At 49.3% G+C, this 19,910-nt stretch overlaps 2 protein-coding genes across 8 annotated transcripts; one reads left to right on the plus strand and one right to left on the minus strand.

Moving 5' to 3' along the window:
• Positions 1-1,313: 1,313 nt before the first annotated feature.
• C16H11orf68 (chromosome 16 C11orf68 homolog) lies at positions 1,314-4,928 on the minus strand. The gene is made up of 2 exons (XM_035097832.3): positions 4,669-4,928; positions 1,314-3,072 (listed from the first exon to the last, which is right to left on the minus strand). The coding sequence occupies exon 2, from the start codon at positions 3,055-3,057 to the stop codon at positions 2,320-2,322; it is 738 nt and encodes a 245-aa protein (XP_034953723.1). The 5' UTR covers positions 3,058-3,072; positions 4,669-4,928; the 3' UTR covers positions 1,314-2,319.
• On the plus strand, positions 4,918-19,905 carry DRAP1 (DR1 associated protein 1). Of its 7 annotated transcripts, none has more exons than XM_088659675.1 (9): positions 4,918-5,020; positions 8,817-8,884; positions 9,457-9,672; positions 13,921-13,993; positions 14,834-14,927; positions 15,920-16,039; positions 17,264-17,351; positions 18,644-18,729; positions 19,641-19,905. In XM_088659675.1, the coding sequence occupies exons 3-9, from the start codon at positions 9,631-9,633 to the stop codon at positions 19,786-19,788; spliced, it is 651 nt and encodes a 216-aa protein (XP_088515801.1). In that variant the 5' UTR covers positions 4,918-5,020; positions 8,817-8,884; positions 9,457-9,630; the 3' UTR covers positions 19,789-19,905. The 7 variants fall into 7 exon arrangements, with proteins under 7 accessions (XP_088515801.1, XP_088515802.1, XP_034953724.1 ...); XM_088659676.1 differs by having other exon boundaries at positions 4,958-5,006; XM_035097833.3 differs by having other exon boundaries at positions 5,004-5,138.
• Positions 19,906-19,910: the final 5 nt, after the last annotated feature.

Genomic DNA, 19,910 nt, shown 5'->3' on the forward strand with positions numbered 1-19,910 from the left:
TTTTCATTTTGGCTTTGCTGGCGTGAAGAGTTTTACATTAAGCACCCAACCTCTTTGCATCTTCCTCAGCCAGCCTTCTTGGCTCCTAAGCTTCTCCCTCCCATTTCCCAGCTGATCGGAATATTTTTGTTTAATGGAAAGAGGTTCTGGAACCAAATCCATTTTCTTTTATTACTTTTGCCTGCAATCCCATATAATTATGGCACTTATGAACACTTATCTAGCTTTTCTTCTAAAACATTAAATAAGGTATCCCTATCCACATGTACAATTTGCATGAATCAAGCAGGGAAGTAGGAGGTGTGGTTTATACATGCATCATGCTCTTCCCCTAAGTCCAGGCACGGGGCAACTTAGGGCTCTCTAGATATTGCTGGACCCCCAATTCCCACCTTCCCTGGGCTTCTTTGGCCATGCTGTCTGGGGCTGATGGGAACCATGTGCCCCTGAAACAACCTTACATTTTTATCTTGAAGGGGAGAAGCTTCACACACAAAAATCCCCAAACTAACTGCCCTCAGTTAGAAATGCTACCTGAAATGGTAGTTGCATTCACCACAAGCTAGAAAGCAAATTCTGACTACTGGACAGCTGCTTCACAAAATTCATTCTGTGGTAAATTTGTATGACTGGTTATTTGAAGAGCACGGACAGGGTTAACCATAGTGCAAAAATGTTCAGGTCCTTCCTTCAGTTCCCGTAATGCAGAAACGTAGGAAGTTGCCTTATACTGTGTCAGAACAATGATCCCTCTCTTTCAGTATTGTTTTCGCTGACTGGCAGCAGCTCTTTGGGCTTTCAGTGGAGGGACATTGCCAGCTTCACCTGGAGATGTCACTGGAGATTGAACCTACTGCTGAGCCACAGCTCCCCCCCCCCCCCGGATAAGCATACTTAGTCTGCATAATAGAGTTGCCATATTTAAAAAAGTGAAAATCCAGACAAAAAGTTGAGGTTTTTGTTTGTTTTGCAAAATCTAAACAATGTAAGTTTTTGAGCTATTTTGGGGGGAATTCACCAAAATATTGACTTCCAACATGAGTTCCCATACGTCCGGGTTTTCCTGGACAATTTCAGCCATTTCCACCCGGACGCTGCTTCCGACTGCCGTATTCTGGCCATGTCCGGGGAATTCCAGACCTATGGCAACCCTAGTATAGAAACCACTTTAAAAATTCAAAGTGTCCTGAGTAGGAACTAGCTTTAAACGGCAAATGAGGCAATTCAGAGACTGGTGCCAGCTAGCCTGCTTGTCTCTTCCGTCTCCATTCTCTCTTCCCACACACTCTCCCTGGCAATAAACATTCAGCAAGAAGACAAAATCACTTTATTTTTTATAAACATATTTTACAGGTAGGCGAGTGCTGCTGAATCAAATTTATTTTCCACAGCCTCGAGAGGAAAGAAATGTTTTGACATTCCCTTAAATGAGTACAACTTGTTCTCCCAACACACTTCGTTGGGATAGTGTCTATGTTTAGCCACTCTGTCAAAACTACACAGCACCTCCCTGGTGAACCATTAGTAGTTTCTGACGAAAAACTTCCCTAGGAACTACTTTTCCCAGGCCTGGGGAACCTGTGGCAAAATTAGATGAAACTGTTGGAAGCAAGAACGTCCAAACTTTAGTGTTTCACAGAACTCCCCATAGCCTGCTTAGATTATTCTACTACAAGAAGGGAATGTTTTTCATTGTTAGAAAGTATGCCGCCTCTTAGCATAGTGGGGGTAGCCAAACCCTCCATGTGTTTTGGACTAAAACTCCCATCAGCCTCACTCAACATGGTGAATGGTCAAGGATGCTGGGAGTTGCAGACCAAAGCAGTTGGAAGACACCATGTTGGGTATTCATATCCTTAACATGCAAGGATTTGTCAAATAAGAGATCATTTGACTTGCCATCCCTTTTCTTTTTGACCGCTACAGCAATCTTTCTACTGACCTGTCATGAAATGGGAGTGTGTGCATTCATTTTGATACCCAAAGTCACTGGGGAAGGTGATATGAAAGCATACGCACAGGAAACTGAGGAAGAAGTGCAGAGATGCACTCCTAGTAAGAAGTTCTTGAAAACAAGGCAGGCAGCACACTCCACTGAAAGATAAATTCAGGTGTCCTTAAATGTGGCTGCAGGAAGACCAATGCAGGCAGCTGCCACCCAGTGCTGAAATCCTGCCTCCAGCATCCCTGCCAGCCTGTGCTTGGCAACTGTAACGTGCTCTCTCTCAGGGGGAGCAAAAGGGGAGGGGCACTGGGACTTGTAGCTCCCAGCCACAACACCATGCCCCTGGAAGGGCCACACATCCAAAGGAACACGTTTTAAGTCACTTCCATGTTGTTCACTTTGTTGGTGATGCGCGAACGCCGAGGAATACATTCCAAATCAAACTTGCTTTCGTAGATGGTGGGGCAAAGGTGCCAGCGGTTGTCTCGGTAGATGCCCAAGTAGGTATAAACATCTGGCTTGTAGGACAACAAGCATTTGACCCCCGTGGTGCGGATCACGGCATCGGCCACCAGCACCTGCTCCTCATTTGTGAAGTCGTCTGTGTATACACAGATGACCTGCTTGCGCTCCGAGTCGGGGCAGCAGGGGCTGACCTTGGCCACGCCAATGCGCCCGTCGAGCACTGCGCGGGCAATGCCACACCAGGCATGGTCCACCTTGAAGCCACTATCCAGGTGCATGAGCCACTTCCCGGTCAGCACCCGCCGGTTCAGCGCCAGCTCTTTAACCATGTCAAAGGTGATGTGGCGCCCGCTGGCTTGCAGCAGCTCCCAGTCCTCCTGCAGCCCTACCACGTCGCCAGCTTCGGGGCAGAAACTGGGGCCGTACACCGCTATCCAACCCACCGGCTCGGCATTGCACTCGGGGTCACCAAACCGAGACACACGGGATGGTTGGTAGGTCTGCAGCCACTCCTCGAATTCGGCCCGGGGAGTCTTGCGAGCATCAAAAACTACCCAGGGATCCATATCTGCCGCCATGGACTCAGCAGCCAGGTGCTCCGCTGCAAAAGCACCTTCCATCCCTGTCTCATCATCCTGGCTGGACATGGCACTGCAGGGCACCTGACAAAGAGGGAGAGGGCAAAGCAAAATGTAGTAAGTAATAGACAGGAGGCAGCCTGCCTGGTCCCTGCTGTCATATATCCTAGCTTGCAATGTTTCTACAATATATCAATTATTCCTTCATACAACCAGCCAATAAGGCAAATTCCCTGCGCAGTCCCATTTTACATCTTAGAGAACAAGCCAAGCCTCACTCGCCCTGAGGTCATTACCGAACATGTCCAGTAACTATCTGTAACTGTAACCCAGCTTGGAATTTATAAAACAGGAATTCCAGAGTGAGGAGTAGCCATTGAAGTTCACCACCGTCGCACACACTTTTTTTTTAGTTACTCAAAACTGCTGGGCAGTATGGTGCAGGACGCTAGCCTTGGATGTGAGACCTGCCTGCAAGCCCTAGCTCAGCAGGCAGCCTCCTACATAAAGTTTCTACCTGCTTGATCAGCCTCAAAACAGAAGAGCAATGTGTACTAGAAGAAGGGAGAGACGCCTGTCTGAAACTCTGGAGAGCCTCTGCCAGTCAATGTAAATAATACTGAGCAGATGCATCAAGGGTCTAACTCAGTACAGTATAAGGTAGCTTCCTACATTCCAACAACAACGTGTTCCAAGTAGTAAAAATGGAATACAAATAGTTAAACATTTTATCATGTCCACGCACAGAGAGAGACTTGTCTATCTGGCCCTCTGATGTATTCCCCTGCTTCTCACTACAAACGTTTCCACCTGGATGGAAATAGCGGACTTGGGGCTTTCAAATTTCAGTGGCGCCCTGTAAGGTGCCAAAATTTGGTGCTCATCCCCGCCTCTCACTTTCCATTTTAACATAACTGTAGTGGCACCCCTCGCAGTGCCCTCTCAGCTCTGTGCCAGTGCAGGCAAACTGCTGCGCTCGCCTAAATCTGCCTCTTGCAGGATAGGACGATGTGCCTTTGAACTGCTTGTCTGGATGGAAGATACGCAGGGGTGTGCGACGAGCCTACTGTGCAAAGGTAAAATCTGCATTTCAGCCCACATTTGCCTCTGACTTTGCTCATCATTGCCATGTGGCCCAGAAGGGAACGTGACCCCTTTAGCCGCTGATAAAGGTTTCCCAACCCTGCTTTAAGACACCTTTACCATTTACCAAGGTACAGTAACACTAACTGTAGCAACACAGTCGAAACAAAAAATAAAAAAAAATCCTTCCAGTAGCGCCTTAGAGACCAACTAAGTTTGTTATAGGTATGAGCTTTCGTGTGCAACGCAGAGAGCGCTCCAAAGACATTTTTAATTGCGGAGGGAAGCCTACAGAAACTAACCACATGCAGACTTACGCAGCTCCTCACTTTAGGGGCCGTTTTAGGCAGCATTAAATTTTAGTCTAAGGAAGGAATAGCAAAAAGCTGGCTGCAGAAGGAGCAACAACAACACTGCAATGACTAAAGAAATTGCCAATGTCAACTGGTGTGTTAAGGAGTCGCCCAAAGGAGTTTATGGAAAAGGGTGGGGAGTATGCCAAAAATTTATTTAAAAATAAATAAATAAGCAAGACCCACCCAGGAAGTTTTCCCCATCCAAATCTCCCCTCGCTTAGGGCTGAAAACACTGGCCTACCTTGCAGGGCTGCACAGTGCAACAAGAAGCTTAATGGAGGCGAAGCATTCCTAGTACCGCAAAGCAAACCGTTACTGGCAAGGACTGTGGTGAGCGGCAGGCGCTGGAATAAAGAGGCAAACGGGAGCCGCCTCCATTCTCTGCCCCTCCCGGGCGAGGCAGAGGAGCGCGAGAGAGCGGGAGGGGGCCTCTCCTGGACCCTCCAGAGAAGCAGCAGCCCCGCCTGGAGTGGCGTTGCCTTACCAACGGCCTGGCGTAGGCGGCGCGGCGCGCGGCACAGCCCGGAAGTTATGCGGGGAATGCATTGGATAAGGGACAGGAAGTGCCGGGAAACAGAGGTAAGGGAAGTGAGGTAAGAGAACCAAAGTTTTTTCATATCTTCCGGAAAAAAGGGCTTCCTTTTTTGCGCTTCCTAGCATTTGAGGATTATCTCTTCGTCCCAAATCTAAAAGATCTGTGGGCACACGGAGGTGGGTTTAAAACATCTCCTTTCACAAATGGCAACCCGCCATATTGGGCATTGTTTCCTATGGGCGTCCGGAGTGGTGCCGGTCTAGCAGTTGGTTTCTCTATGGAGCAACAGCCCCCCTCTAAAATGTGCACAGGCTGTTAAGAGGGCGGGGTGTTTGTTTGTTTGTGTGTGGCGCGCGGAGGAATCCATTTTATACAGGAAGTGACGCAGAAGGGCTAATTTCCCCCGCTTCCTTTGTGCGTGTGTGTGTTTTGGGGTTTTGCTGAGAGGCGGGTTCCTACCGGTATTGCTTTAGGCGCAGGTACGTTGAAATGTTGGGAAAGATGGAGGACACTAGGAGAAGGGGACGACAGAGGACGAGATGCTTGGACAGTGTTCTTGAAGCTACGAACATGAGATTGACCAAACTGCGGGAGGCAGTGGAAGACAGGAGTGCCTGGCGTGCTATGGTCCATGGGGTCACGAAGAGTCGGACATGACTAAACAACAACAACAACGTTGAAATACCTTCGTAGTTTGCACTGGGGAATAAAGCGGAAAACCAGTTTAGTTTGATGCCGGATGTGATGTTAAGAGCTATGTTGGCATCGTAGTTCTTCATTCCCCGGGACAAGTATAACCAAGACCAGGCATCCCCAAGCTCGGCCCTCCAGATGTTTTGGGACTACAACTCCCATCATCCCTAGCTAACAGGACCAGTGATCAGAGTGGTGGGAATTGTAGTCCCAAAACATCTGGAGGGCCAAGTTTGGGGATGCCTGACCAAGGCGCCCCCAGCCCACCCAGCTGCAGTGCGGGGATCAGGGCACTGGGCTGCCTGGCAGTGCTGTCCTGAACCACCACCCAGATACACAAGTACCTGTGATGCGAGGATAGTATCATGCAGGGCTGTTGTAAGCCTCACTTTCAGCCACTGGGAAGAACTGGGAATATTTTTGGAGGGTGGGGTGTAAATTCCTTAAATAAAATAATTTAAGGATGGAAGCATTGAGCTGCACTGCATTCTGAGCTCAGCTATACACACTACTGCAATATAAAGATGACAACATTGCAGGGCAGATGTAAGCCACACGTTTTCATAGCCTAGGGCAGCCATAGGCAAACTCCGGCCCTCCAGATGTTTTAGAACTACAATTCCCATCATCCCTAGCTAACAGGACCAGTGGTCAGGGATGGTGGGGGTTGTAGTCTCAAAACATCTGGAGGGCCGGAGTTTGACTATGCCTGGCCTAGAGTAACGGGGCAAACAGGGCCACACGGGTGTCACTTAGAGCCGGTTTCTCACACACATGCCCAAATGTTTAAAAAAGGACAACCACAGGGCTACCTTGGAATCCCCTCTTAAGAACATAAGAGGGGCCTGGCTGCTGGATTAGGTCAATGGCCCATCTAGCTCATCATCCTGTTCTCACTGTGGCCATCTAGATACCTCTGGGAAGCCACCAAGCAGGACCTGAATGCAACAGCAACTCTCCCCACTTGTGACTCCCAGCAAATGGTATTCAGACCAGAGGCATACTTTCTACATTGTGGAGGCAGAACATAGCCATTGGAGCTGGTAGCTCAGTCAAAGTTATTACTACCTCAGCATCAATATAGGGATAATAACTACAGTGGTACCTCGGGTTACAAATGTTTCAGGTTACAAACTCTGCTAGCCCAGATATAGTACCTCAGGTTAAGAACTTTGCTTCAGGATGAGAACAGAAATCGTGCGGCGGCAGCAGGAGGCCCCATTAGCTAAAGTGTTGATTAAGGTTAAGAACAGTTTCAGGTTAAGAACGGACCTCCGGAGCGAATTAAGTTCTTAACCAGAGGTACCACTGTATGGGCTGTATTTGCATTTGCAGCGCAAGGTTTTAAAAGTCATGTTTTAAAAGTCATGTTTCAACAAAATCATTAGCAACAGCCATTCCTGCTACTCCCCCCCCCCCTATTTTTTTGTATGAATGGTTGATCCAGTGCTTGCTTTAGGTTTTGGTCTCCTCCTTGAAATTGCCCACTTGCTCTCGGCCTCGGGGTCCAGTTCCCTTTGTGGCCCAGAGAAAGATGGCAGACAGTGATCAAACCATTGCAGTTGCTTTTCCTTCTGCTCGCTCCTATTGCTTTTCTGCCCCTCACTGCCCCCACTTTGGAAGTGAATAGATGGCAATGGAAGCAGCAGGAACAGCATTGCCCCCTCCCCTCAGGCACTGGCAGGTGCTAGATGCTGCCAACTCCTGACTTCAGCCCTTGGGAAGGGCATGCTGTTCCCCTATCATAGCTGTGCTAAAAACAAATCCTGCATTTCTCTGTTCTTTCTGAAATACAGCTGCTACAACTTGTAGGGAAAGGGGGAAATTTAGCATCCAGACTAACTACCCTAGCAAGTCTCATCTGGGAAATGAATAAGCAGTCTACTGTTTTGTTCAGTCTGCGCTACAAGTGGGCAGAGTTAGCATAAAGGTCCAAAGTAGCATTCCTCATGCTTGTTTGTTTGTTTTTTAAAGTAAAAAGCTTGTATATAAGGAAACAAGCTGGAAAGTTTTGATTGTTCACAGAGGCCTGATTTTGTGGGGGAGGGGGTTGCTGGATCAGAAATGGCAAGCTTAGGATCACACCTTTAAAATTGTTTATGTACAGTACACAAATCATGCAGGAAAAAAGGGGGTTGCTACTTTGGGCGTAGAATGAATTGAGTACACAGTACATCTGAAACTGGTTTTAAGTTCAGTATCCCAACAGTCTAAATTTCCCCAACACTGCCACTTAGGAAACCTGGTAAACCGTAGGTAAGAAACAAAATAAAAAAATTCCTTCCAGTAGCACCTTAGAGACCAACTGCTGTATGTTTGTCATTGGTATGAGCTTTTGTGTGCATGCACACTTCTTCAGGTACGTAGGTCAGAAAGTCTTTACATCAGATCTCAGATCAATTCCTGAAGATACCAGGGCGTTGTAGGCAAGCTGTCTCTCTCAGCATCTGCACTAACACTTACATACCTTATAAGTTTGTCATAAGTGTTTCAACCCAGCTAATGACGCGGTTGTTCGAATGGAAACAACAGAGCAATGCTGTGTATTGAAGGCGATGGAAGTAGCCACACATTATTTAACTTGCTTTCAATATATATATATATATATATATATATATATATATATATATATATATATATCCTGTCATTTCTCCATCATGGAACCTAAGGTGGCATACAAGGGGTTCCCCCATCTAGGCAGGAACCAACCTAAAGCTGCTTATTTTCTGCAAGGTGCCTCATGTACTTTTGGACAATACTTTTTTATCATTGTACTTTTCTTTTCACATATCAAAAGAAGCTGCCTTTGGTTTTCCTTTTGTATCGAAAAGCAGGGCAGAAATTAATTCAAAATTTTAAAATAAATATTCTTTTCAGGGAAGCCTTTATAACATAAGGCTGATCTAATGCCCACTTACCTGGGAACAAGGCCTGTTGAACACAGTGAGATTTCTTTCTGGGTATACAGAAAGATTGTGCTGTAACAAGTAAGGAACTTATTTCCAGGTAAGCCTGTGCACAGGATTGCAGCCTTATATCAATTTAGCTATCTGTTAATGGCAGCTGTATTGAACTGAAATTATTATTTTTAAAATTGCTGCTATCATTTGATTCTTACATCATAGTTGTTGCCCTTTCTTTCTTTCTTTATCTTTGGGCAGCTATCTTATGAACATTTACTGGTACTTGACAGTCATCCTCGTTGGACACAGTGAGACTCCCTTCTCAAGTAAGCATGATTAAGCCCCTTAAATGGCAAACTACTTCGAAGCCGGATAGCATGAGACTCTTAAGACCAGCGTCGTGGGTTGGAACCCCACGCTGGGCAAAAAGATTCATGCATTGCATGGGGGTGGCCTAGATGACCCTCGTGGTCCCCATGCTTCTATGAAACGAGTTGTGCGTGCATGTGGCTCAGAAGCTCCCCTTCTGTCCCCCTTCGGGCTTCTACTTTTGGGGGGGGCGGGGCGGAGGGAGTCTCCTGCTTAGGTAACTTTGAGCTCGAGTCTAGGGGGCGGAGGACTCAGCGGCCTTCCAGAAGTGGTTACCCCGCCCAGTTACTCCCACTATCCCTGACCATTGGCCCTGCTGACCGGCTGGGTTGATGGGCGTTTGCAGGCTCCCACTTTGTGCGCTAGTTCCTTTACGTGGCGGGCAAGCCAGCCTTTACTGCCCTTTTGGTCGTTCTGTTCCGCGGGCACCGCAGGATGTGTGTCTACTGATGGTTTGGTTTTTTTTATGAATGGGCCTCGCGCTCTCGGGGGAAGGAGCTCCCATTCATGCCTTTCCGCTTTGATCCAGGCGGCGTTAGGACCCGCGCGGCGGACGGCGAGGAGGAGGAGGAGGAGGCGGCGGCAGAGGCTGCTTGGCCGGGTCGGGCGAGGCGGCTCCTTCCGAGGTGATCCTGATCCGGCTCTTTGCTCGCTGCAGGCCCAGCAGCAGGAGAAGGAGGAGGAAGGAGAAGGAGAAAGGGAGATGCCGAGCAAGAAGAAGAAGTACAACGCGCGCTTTCCTCCGGTGAGATCCCCCGCAGCTGTCCTCCCCCTCGCCTGCCTTACCCCGGGGTAGAGCTTGCACCAAAACCCGGCCCGCAGTAGCGGAGCCCCTTTTGCCCCGGAGGAAAGGAGCAAAAAGTACCGGGGCTGCTTCTCGGACTGCCACCCTCCTCCCCACCCCACCCCGGCCGCTGCAGAATTCCCAGAGAGTTTGAGGCTGCGATCTTAAACCCGCTGATGCTGGGGAGGGAACCCCATTGAAACTGCTGAGTAGACACGGCTAGGGTGGCTGCCTAAATAAATTAACCAAGGCGGCAAATGAATTACTGTACTTCCCTTTTACTTGCCCCCCCTCCCAGTAACTCCCATATGCTTCAAGCAAGATGTGGAAAGGGGGGGGAGAGAGCAGGGTTTACAGTAATACAGACCCCCTCCCTAGGAGACGCTCCCTAAAGAAGTCTTTTAAGAACCCCTTATTTTTGCTGTTGATTAGAATAGACCTGGTATGGGGAAGCTTTGGCCTTCCAGATGTTGCTGAACTACAACTCCCATCACCCCCTGGCCATTGGCTGTGGGGAGTCATAATTCTGCAACATCTGGAAGGCCAAAAGTTCCCCACTCCTGGAATAGACACACAAGCCTGCCTCCCCCACCCACACTGCCTTTCTGTTCCAGGGAATAAAATGTAACCCCAAACATACAGGCAACTGATCCCTTCACACAGAAGAGAAAATCCATAGGAGAGGTTTTCTGCTTTAGCAATTCAGTGAGTGTAGCCCGCTTTCCAATAAAATACAAAAGAAAATCCTCCTTCGAATAAGCCTGATGCACCTCTGGATGTTGCTTGATTGCAATTCTCATCAGCCAGAGCCAGTGTGGTCCCTTGTCAGGGATGATAGAAGGTGTTGTGCAACAACCAATGAACAGCAACTGGTTCCCTGACTTGATAGACAAGCCCCCTCCCCAATGGAAATTGGTTTTTGTAGCCCCTGTCGAAGATGTGTCCTTTGCTTTCTGTGGCCTTTGAAAGATACAATCTGGCTCCTGAGGAATCCATGACCCTCCAGAAGTTGTTGGGACTACAACTCCCATCGTCCCTGAACATTGACCATGCTGGCTGGGGCTGATAGGAGTCGGAGTCTGCCCATATCTGTATGGCCACTGGTTCTAGAACTGTTGTTGGACTGCAGCCCCCATTGGCCCCTGCCAGCATGGTCAGTGGTCCAGCAACACCTTGAGGGAAGCAGGTTTCCCTCTCCTGGCATGGAATAAGCCTGAGTTTATTTCCTCTGCTATTTGCTAATGTTGATTGTTGGGTCCTGGGCCACTCTGAGGTCTTATAGTAAGGCTTCTTGGTGGGTGCCTCTTTTGTAGAAGGGCTTTCTGAAGAGGGGGTGCATTTTCTTTTCTCTGTCCAAAGTGCTGCTGCTGGACAATTTTGATGGGGAAACCTGGGTTCCTGTGTTTGGAGCAAGACAGATTATTTTTGTCTCTTTGCAGCTTTCATCATTTTATAAAACCTCTTATCCTTCCTTCCTTTTTTCCCTGGTCCCAAAAACCTTTTTGTGATTGAGTGATCAAGACACTGCTGATCACTCAAATGTATGGACTTATGATACATTAGTATAGGACATTATCACAACATTGGCTGTTTTATCTTTTCACTGCCTTTGGGACAGTGTTGTTGTTGTTAGCAGTTCACAACTTAAAATCGCAATATAAAAAACACAAAATACATAATAAGAACATGAATATGATTATGTATTTTAATTTTTACTTTATTCTGCTTTGTCATTTGAAAAACAATTTGGTTTAGTTTTCCTAGCTGAATGTAAGATTTTATATTTCAATTAATTTTTTAATTAAATTTTAAAAAAATTAAATATGGAGAGTCGCATGTGAGCCTCTCCTGGAACGTGTCCTGCTATTCTATGACTTGTACAAGCATGAGAGTTGTAAAACCCATGAGATTTACTCTGGAGCACGAATGCATAGGATTGGGTTGAGAAGCACGTGACTTTGCAGATGTTGGTAAATTCCAACTCCCATCAATCCTCTTCCTCTGTCTGAAATTTCAGGCAGGCCATCAATTGCTGCCTGATCCTTTTTAACTGGAGGTTATGGGGTTTACCTGGAGATCTGGGACCTTCTGCATGCAAAGCATGTGTTCTGGCACTCTAAAACAGAAACAAGACTCCTGCCCTCATGATTCTGGATAAACAGCTAATTCACATAGGAAACTGCCTTAGACAGAATAAATTAACAAAATTGTCCAGTAGCACCTTAGAGACCAACTAAGTTTGTTCTGGGTATAAGCTTTCGTGTGCATGCACACTTCTTCAGATACACACTGAAGTGTGCATGCACACGAAAGCTTATACCCAGAACAAACTTAGTTGGTCTCTAAGGTCCTACTGGACATTTTTTTAATTTATTTCGACTGCGTCAGACCAACACAGCTACCTACCTGAATCTACCTTAGACAGAGTCAGACCACTGGCCCTCCTAGCCCAGTATACACCAGAGATGGGGAACCTCATGCTGGGGAGCAGATGGGGCTAAGTTGCTAAGATGTTCAGCCGGGACCTTGGGACTCTCAGTTGACAGTATCTGCTCCCCAGGCCACACCCCATACTGGCCTTCCTCCCTGCCCTCCCTGAGTGTTTTGTCTTGGCTTGGCTGGGAAATGTCCTTGACTGAGATAAGGCCTCTTGCTAGCCTGGGTGGAGGGTGTGTGTGTGTGTGAATTTGGCATGGCGGAATGCAGCCTACTCCACAAAGGCAGGAGTCCTATCTGCTTTTTGCCTCTGGTTCTCCCCCTTCCAGAAACTTGTCCACAAGGGATTCTGGCCTTCTGCCTAAAAAGGATTCCTCACTCCTGGTCTACACTGACAGACCCGATCTGGAGATGCCGAAGACTGAGTTTACATGCTAAATCCTGTATGCTGCTATGGGTCTCCCCCCACACGCCGAAGCTAGGCTGGGCGTTTCCACTTCAAGCATTGCAATGCCCCAGATGCCCCACTCTATTACCCAGCAGTGGATCCTAGCCTTTCTTGACTCTGGCAGACAAGGGTGCCTGAGACCTGTCCTTCAGCAAGCCCTGCAGCACAGGCCCTCCCGCCAACCCATGGGACAACCTGGGTGCAATGCTGGAAAACTAGCTTCCCGAGAGCAGTGTGTCTCTTTACCCAAGTTGGTTATTCACTGGGAGCTCCTTGCTGCACCCTAGGTGCCAAGGCAAGGTTTGGGGGAAGGCTTTAGCACCGGGCTGCAGAAATCCATGGCCGCCCCAGCTCCCATCAGCTGGGGGCAAGGAGAGATAGGAGTCCAGCAACATCTAGAGGGCAACAGGGTCCCCTTCCCTGGTTTAGTGCTTAGGAGAGATGCTGAGCCTTGGTCGCCCAGTCCAAGTCACTTAATAGTTATCGGGGGGAATGCACTCTGCATGTGCTCAGAGGAGCCCTTCGAGGTTTTGTTGTTGAGTTGTTTTTTACTCCGTGGGCTACAGTGTTTGACCATTGGGCTTCCAAAATAGATGATCCCCTGGGCTGAGGTTGAGTTCCAGGATGACCTCTTCAGCAGTTTCTAAAGTGTTTCCTAGTGTTTGCTGCTAGGGCCACCTAATGAGTGGTTGTTCCAGCTAAGCAGAAAGCCTCCAGTTCAAATGTAACCTTTGCAGTGATTATAACCAGCACCTTGAACTAGACTTGGGAGCTAGCTGGCAAACCGGTGGCATTGATGCCCTCTGTCATTTACCCCTGTTGGGAAGTGAGGCACCACCACTATGGCCATGCACACACATCACATTTGAAGCACATGGCTTCCTCCAAGGAATCCTGGGAACTGTAGTTTACCCTTCACTCAGCTACAGTTCCCGGAACCCTTAATGAATTACAGATACTTTGGGGGAGGTCATGTGCTTTAAATGGACGGCATGCACACAGCCATATTCTCTTGTTAATAGGGGTGAAGTACAGTGTGTCAAATTTGGTCTTCCAGCTAGTTTCCAAGGCGCCAGTTCAAGGTGCTGGTTATTATCGAGCGGTTGGGGGTGGGGGTTGTATTCTGTGACTCCACAGGCGTATAAAATGTGGTGACTACCAGGGGTGTGATTCAGCTTTGTGACCACCTAAGTTGAATTTTTTCAAACTCGGAAAACAAAATTTCTAGATCTTATAGGCTGCTTGGCTAAGTCCAGCGGAAATCTGAGAAGCCAGGGTTCCATTTTAATACCATCTTCCATTCTCCATTTTTTATTTTTAAAAAGGCTCGAATCAAGAAGATAATGCAGACTGACGAGGAGATTGGCAAGGTGGCGGCGGCTGTTCCTGTGATTATCTGTATCCTTTTCGTCACATCACCTGGGTACGCCCGCCCGCCAAGCCTTGGGGAGAAGTGCAAGGAGGGAAAGTGGGGGAATGTGTCGTGCCCTGAGGAGATGGCTTGAGGAACCTGTAGGAATTCGATTCCGACCAAACTAAGCCGCCTACGTATATTTTGCTCTAGGAGGCTTAGTTTGGTCGGAATAGTGCATGGGTAGGCCAACTAAGGCCCGGGGGCCGGATCCGACCCAATCGCCTTCTAAATCTGGCCCGCGGGAATCAGCGTGTTTTTACATGAGTAGAATGTGTGCTTTTATTTAAAATGCATCCCTGGGTTATTTGTGGGGCATAGGAATTTGTTCATATTTCCCCCCCCCCAAAGTATAGTCCGGCCCCCCACAAGGTCTGAGGGACAGTGGACCGGCCCCCTGCTGAAAAAGTTTGCTGACCCCTGGATTAGTGAATACATTTCCAGAGTTACTGCTAAATATATTACTTCTGGTAAACGAACCACCATAGCTGCTAGAGGGCTGTGAAAATTTGCATCCTGGGCTTTTTAGACTTGTCTACCCATGTACTATCTGAAACCAAAGGGGCGTATTGGATGCAATATGTGATTTTTCCCCCCTAGCAGGGGCCTGCTGCTAGTCAGCCCCAGCCAGGGTGGCCGGTGCTCAGGGATGAGGATGAAGCTGTCGTCCCACTACATTTGGGGGGCCTGACAAGTTCCCTTGGACTGGATGGACAAATCTGACCTCAGGCAGCCTCCTGTGTGAGGCTTTGCACTCTCTGCACATTGTCCGGGGGTTGGGGGGCTGGCTCCCTTCGCAGCATCCCTTAACTGTAGGCCTCCCCAAGCTCGGGCGCTGGAGCTCTTTCTAGAATCGCTACTGAAGAAGGCCTGTCACGTGACGCAGTCTAGGAACGCCAAGACCATGACCACGTCACACTTGTGAGTACCGGATGCACATCCCCATCACAAGCTGCAGGGGCAGAGCCAGTCACGAAAGGGTGGCAGATGGAGGCAGAGTTGGCGCAATCAGCTGGCAATTACTGACATCGTCTCTCCTTGGTTTTTAATCCCGTTTTGGAAACGTGTATATTCTTTGCCACACTAGTTTCCTTGTGGCAAGGAGTTCCCCAGTTCAGCTTCCCTCAATGTAAGCACAGGCATTGGCTGTGGAAGTATTGCAATTCAGCCTTCCCGTATCAGGCAGAATTTGTTGATCCAGAGGCTTCGAGTGCAGAAAGTGTTTTTATTTTAAACTGTTTAAACTCCCAACCATGCCTCTCAAAAGTATTTTTTACTTACTGTACTTACCTCCTGTTATTTTGTCTTTTTCTTTCATACATGTATCTAATCACCCCTCCAAACTTCCCAGTTTCTCTCATTCCTTTTGCCCACTCCTTTTACACTCACTTCTTCCTTCTGCAGCAGCTTTTGTTTCATTTACTTTAAAAAAATTAACTGTTTCTTTCTTTCTTTCTGATTTCCTTCAGTACCTCCTCTGGCTTCCTCCTGTCAGAGGAGCGAGACCTTCCTTCCTCCCCTCCCCTCCCCTGCCTCTTTCTCCTTCTCTTTCTCTTTATTTCTCTTTTCCACCCACCATTACCAAGCATACAGGTTTGCTGGCATTGCTCCTCCCAAAAGTCAGGGGCCACAATGGAAGAGTGAGGAAGCACTGTGTGAGCTGTCGCCTTGAGGCGCCCTTGAAAGTAGACTAAGACCCACTGGTGGTCCCTGACCCATTGGAAAAACACCAACAGCCCCACTAAGTTGAAGGCAGCTAGCTGTCTGTCTTCACAAATCTAGTAACTTTTATCTGAAACCATGAGGGCTAGAAACTTGTCTCTCCATCCCCCAATTTTATACAGTAGCTAGGTTTTGTCGCTGCATCAGCTGTGTCTGGCTTCCCCATCTAAGCCTGTCATCTGGTTTTGCAGGAAACAATGCATAGAGCTGGAGCAACAGTTTGACTTCCTGAAGGACCTTGTTGCCTCCGTGCCAGATATGCAAGGAGACGCAGAGGATAACCTCATGGAGGGGGAGAAAGTTTCCAGGAGGTAGGAAGAGAGGGGAAGCCCCCGTAGCTTAAGGTCCCAGGTTCGATCCCCAATAGCACCTCTCCGCTTTCCAAAAAAAGGCCACTTGGCAGGAGATGGCTAAGATCCTTCTCAGCCTCAGACCCTGGACAGCCTCTGCAAGTCAGAGTAGACCATACTGGGCTAGATGGATGAATAATTTGATCTGGCCTAAGATAACCTCCTTCATAATGGGTGGGGTGGGGTGGGAGACAGTGGAGGAAGTTGTGCCCCTCTCCCCTAATCTGATCTTTGCTAAAGGGGGGAGATGGGGAGGATTTTCCCAGAATACGAATGCTTGCTCGCTTCTGCTTCTGCTTCAGGAACCCTTGCAACCATCCTGCGAGTTGGCCAGTACTTATCCTTGTTAAATTGTGAGTGGGGGGCTGAGGATGGGGAACCGGAGGCCCTCCAGATATTGTTGGCCTCAAACCCCCATCAACACACACACACCCCAAGCCAGGGATGGTGGGAGATTCAGTAAACACACCTCCAGAGGACCGCAGCCCTGTCAAGAGACCAGCCCAGCTGAGCTAAGACTAGAACCAGGAATTTCAGCTCTCAGTGGCTACACATGACATGTGTTGGGCCGTAGCCAAGTGGCAGAGCATCAGTTTCTGAGATGCTGTTTGTGTCTGCCAGGTGAAAGTGGAGACTTTTCCTGGGGAGGTTTGCTTTAGGTGTATTGTATGAATCGCCCCGCCCTCCCAGCAAAAATCCCTGAAGCAATTTACAGGACAAGTGAGGTGCAGTAATTAATAGAACTGCAAAATTATATTCAAAATGTGGTCAAAACAACAACACGTCCCATCATTGATGCTGCCCAAATGACCAGGAAAACAAAAATGTATTGGCCTGGCAAGGTTGGTGCCAGGCAGGCCTCCTTGGGGAGAGCTTGCTAGATGTGCAGAGCTGCCACAGAAAAGGCCGCTTTCTCTTCTCAACACTCTCTGGAACTCCTTCAAAGGTGGGGTGCAGAGAAGGGCATCAGGGGACGATCTCAGGTTCAGGAGGTTTATATAGTGGAAGACAGCCTTTAGAGATAGGGGTCCCGAGCTTTGCAAGGCAGTAAAGGTCAAAGCCAGCAATTGAGCACCGGTTCCAAACGGTCTTCAGGGGCAGCCCCATGAACAACGTATTGCATGGCCTAACCTGGAGGCCTCTTCCGCACACCTGTCTCCACTTTTCTTTTCCTCTCTGGTTCAGGGGCCGGAAACCTGGCACTGGGCGAAAGAACGGCGGCCCAGGCAAAGGACGGGATCCGAAGCAGTCGGGCACCGACTCGGAGCAAGAGGTGGGCTGGCGTGGCTTTGAGTGTCTTCAGAAACAGAAGCCCTCTTCTAATTGCAGTCCAGAAACACTTTTTAAAAAGTTAATTAACCATCTGAACCTGCTTATCCTCCCTCCTCCTTTCCCTTTCTTTTCTCATCCCGCCTCCCCCCCCCCGCTTTTAAACGAAATCCTCAAGAACCACAAAAAATGCAGGCCTTATGGGCGCCCGCAGGAATTTTTTTCGGGTGGAGTCAACCACGGAGAGGATGAAGCAGGTCATCCAGGGAGGGGGATCAACTGTATTGTCGTCCCCCTTGGGGGATGCCCATGTACAGTCTCTTGACCCACTTTCGGTTTCTGTTTGTGTGAACAGAAACCCAAATGCTGTTCATCTTCCTTCCCCCTTGTGGTTTTGCTTGGAAAAACCACCCTCTTGCTTTGGCCCCTTCCCTTCTGTTACCTTTTTTGGAGCCACTCTTTCCTCATCTCAGCAGTGATTCTTCACAGGGGGCTGAAGTTGTGGCCTCCCCCTGCTTGCCACTGCCCTCACGGCCCGTATGCTTCCCTTCTAGGCCTGCCAGACCCCACTGCCCAGGAGGAGGCAGCAAGACAGGCAGGCAGGGGCTGTTGTGCCGAGGCCTCCCTGCTCACTCACACTTGGGATGGGCAGCTGGGCAGGCCACAACCACAAGGAGCAAGCTGAGCATAGCCAGGGGGCTCAGTGGGTGAGCAGTAAGGCCTTGGACATACACACACAGTTTATTCCTCAATATTCCACCCTCTTTTCCCCATTTCTAATGTTGTCTTAGACTGTCCAGCCTCCAAGCAGTGGACTGAGGCAGTGGTGTTGGTTGTATCCCAGGAGTGGGGAGCCTTTTTTCAGCCTGAGGGCCACATTCCTTTCTAGGCAGCCTCCCAGAGGCCACATCCAGCAACGGAGGTGAATCTTCCCTTTGTACAGTAGGCTAGTTTGCCTAGGCACACACACACACCCTCTCCCCTCCTTCCAGGCAAGCAAGAGCCATCTGGGTGTGGCCTAGTGGGGAGTCCTGAGGGCCGGATGGAGAGGTTTAGGGGGACTGCACTTGGCCCACAAGTCTGAAGTTCCCCGCTCCTGCTGTGTTCAGTGCACTGCCCTTGCACAGCGGATCTGAGCTGGAAGCAGCCCAGGAAACACATTTCAGCTGCCTGCCTAGAAGGGCAAAAGATGTGTCTGCAGGATCCAACTGGCTTGGTTGCTCTGAGTAAATGATAGGCTGGCATCAAGAGCATAGCATCGTTCCATGATGACCTTTGTTTCTCCGGCCTGTGCAGGATGAGACTGAAGACAGCGAGAGCAACGGAGAGGAGGAAGTGTCCCACATCGCCCCTCCTGTGCGACCTGCCATGCATCTCCCCACGTAATATTTTCAGTGTGCTCCTGCTTATTGCATTTGGCCAGCAGTGTGTTAGGAATTGTGGCTGGGAGCGCTGCCCGTTTAGCTGTCAAGCTGGGATTCAAGTGCTGTTTTCTGCTGCCTCAAAGCTGTTGACTTTTGTGTTTTGGGGGCAGGGACCAGATGCCACATTGCTATGGGCCCTTTCAATCCTGGAACCAGCCTTGGGTCGGCAAACTAAGGTCCGCGGGCCGGATAAGGCCCAATTGCCTTCTGGATCCGGCCCTTGGACGGTCTGGGAATCACCATGTGGATCGCCAGCGCACACGTTATTTCCCTCTCCCTCACATGGCGCAGCCGCCTCCTCCTCCCTCCCTCCTCCTCCTCCCTCCTCCTGGCTTCTCCCCGCCCTGCCTAGAGGAGGAAGGGGGCTGGGCTTTGTTGGTGCCAGCAGCAGAAGCAGCACTCGAGCGGCTGCCATTTTAAGCAGCCCCTCTCCAGAGCCCTTTTACGCGCCGCTCATTGTCCCCCCGCCACCAGCCCCTGCTGCTCGTAAGACACAGCTAAGAAGCCACCGGGGCTTGTCCGGTGCTGTGGAGAAGGGAGGGGAGAGACGGTGGGGGGTGGCTTATAGTCTGGTCCCCCACAAGGTCTGAGAGACAGTGGACCAGCCCCCTGCTGAAAAAGTTTGCTGACCCCTGGTCCAGGCTGCTGTTACATGTTCTCCTCACCAAAGAAACCCTGATCTGCTTCTGAGCCTAGAGGGGACAGGGACGACCTGCAGCCTTCCAGATATTCCTGGGCTCCCGACTCCCATCAGTCCCAGCAAGCATGGCAAACGGCTGTGAATGTTGGGAGTTGTAGTCCAACAGCAAAATCTATATAAAAATTGCCTTGGCCTGCACACTAATCCAACCCCCTTTTTCCCCCTGCAGTGTTCCAGCACCATATCTACATTTCACCTCCCCGCCGATTCCCGCAATACCTCTGCCTGTCGCTGCACCAATGGGGACGGTGCCAGTTGCACCCCCACCTGCGCCGCTTGCATCAGCCCAGGAAGACGAGGAGGATTATGACTCCTAGCCCTAGTTCTGGTTTTTTGTTGTTGCCACTTTGGGGGTGGGGGTGGGGGGGAGGGGAGGGACAGAACAGGGTTTGAATGGGGCTGTTCTTAAATTTATTAAAAAACATGAAACTGTGGCAGG

The sequence above is a fragment of the Zootoca vivipara genome, chromosome 16 (genome assembly GCF_965207765.1).
Source record: "Zootoca vivipara chromosome 16, rZooViv2.hap1.1, whole genome shotgun sequence".
In the NCBI taxonomy this organism is placed as follows: domain Eukaryota; kingdom Metazoa; phylum Chordata; class Lepidosauria; order Squamata; family Lacertidae; genus Zootoca; species Zootoca vivipara.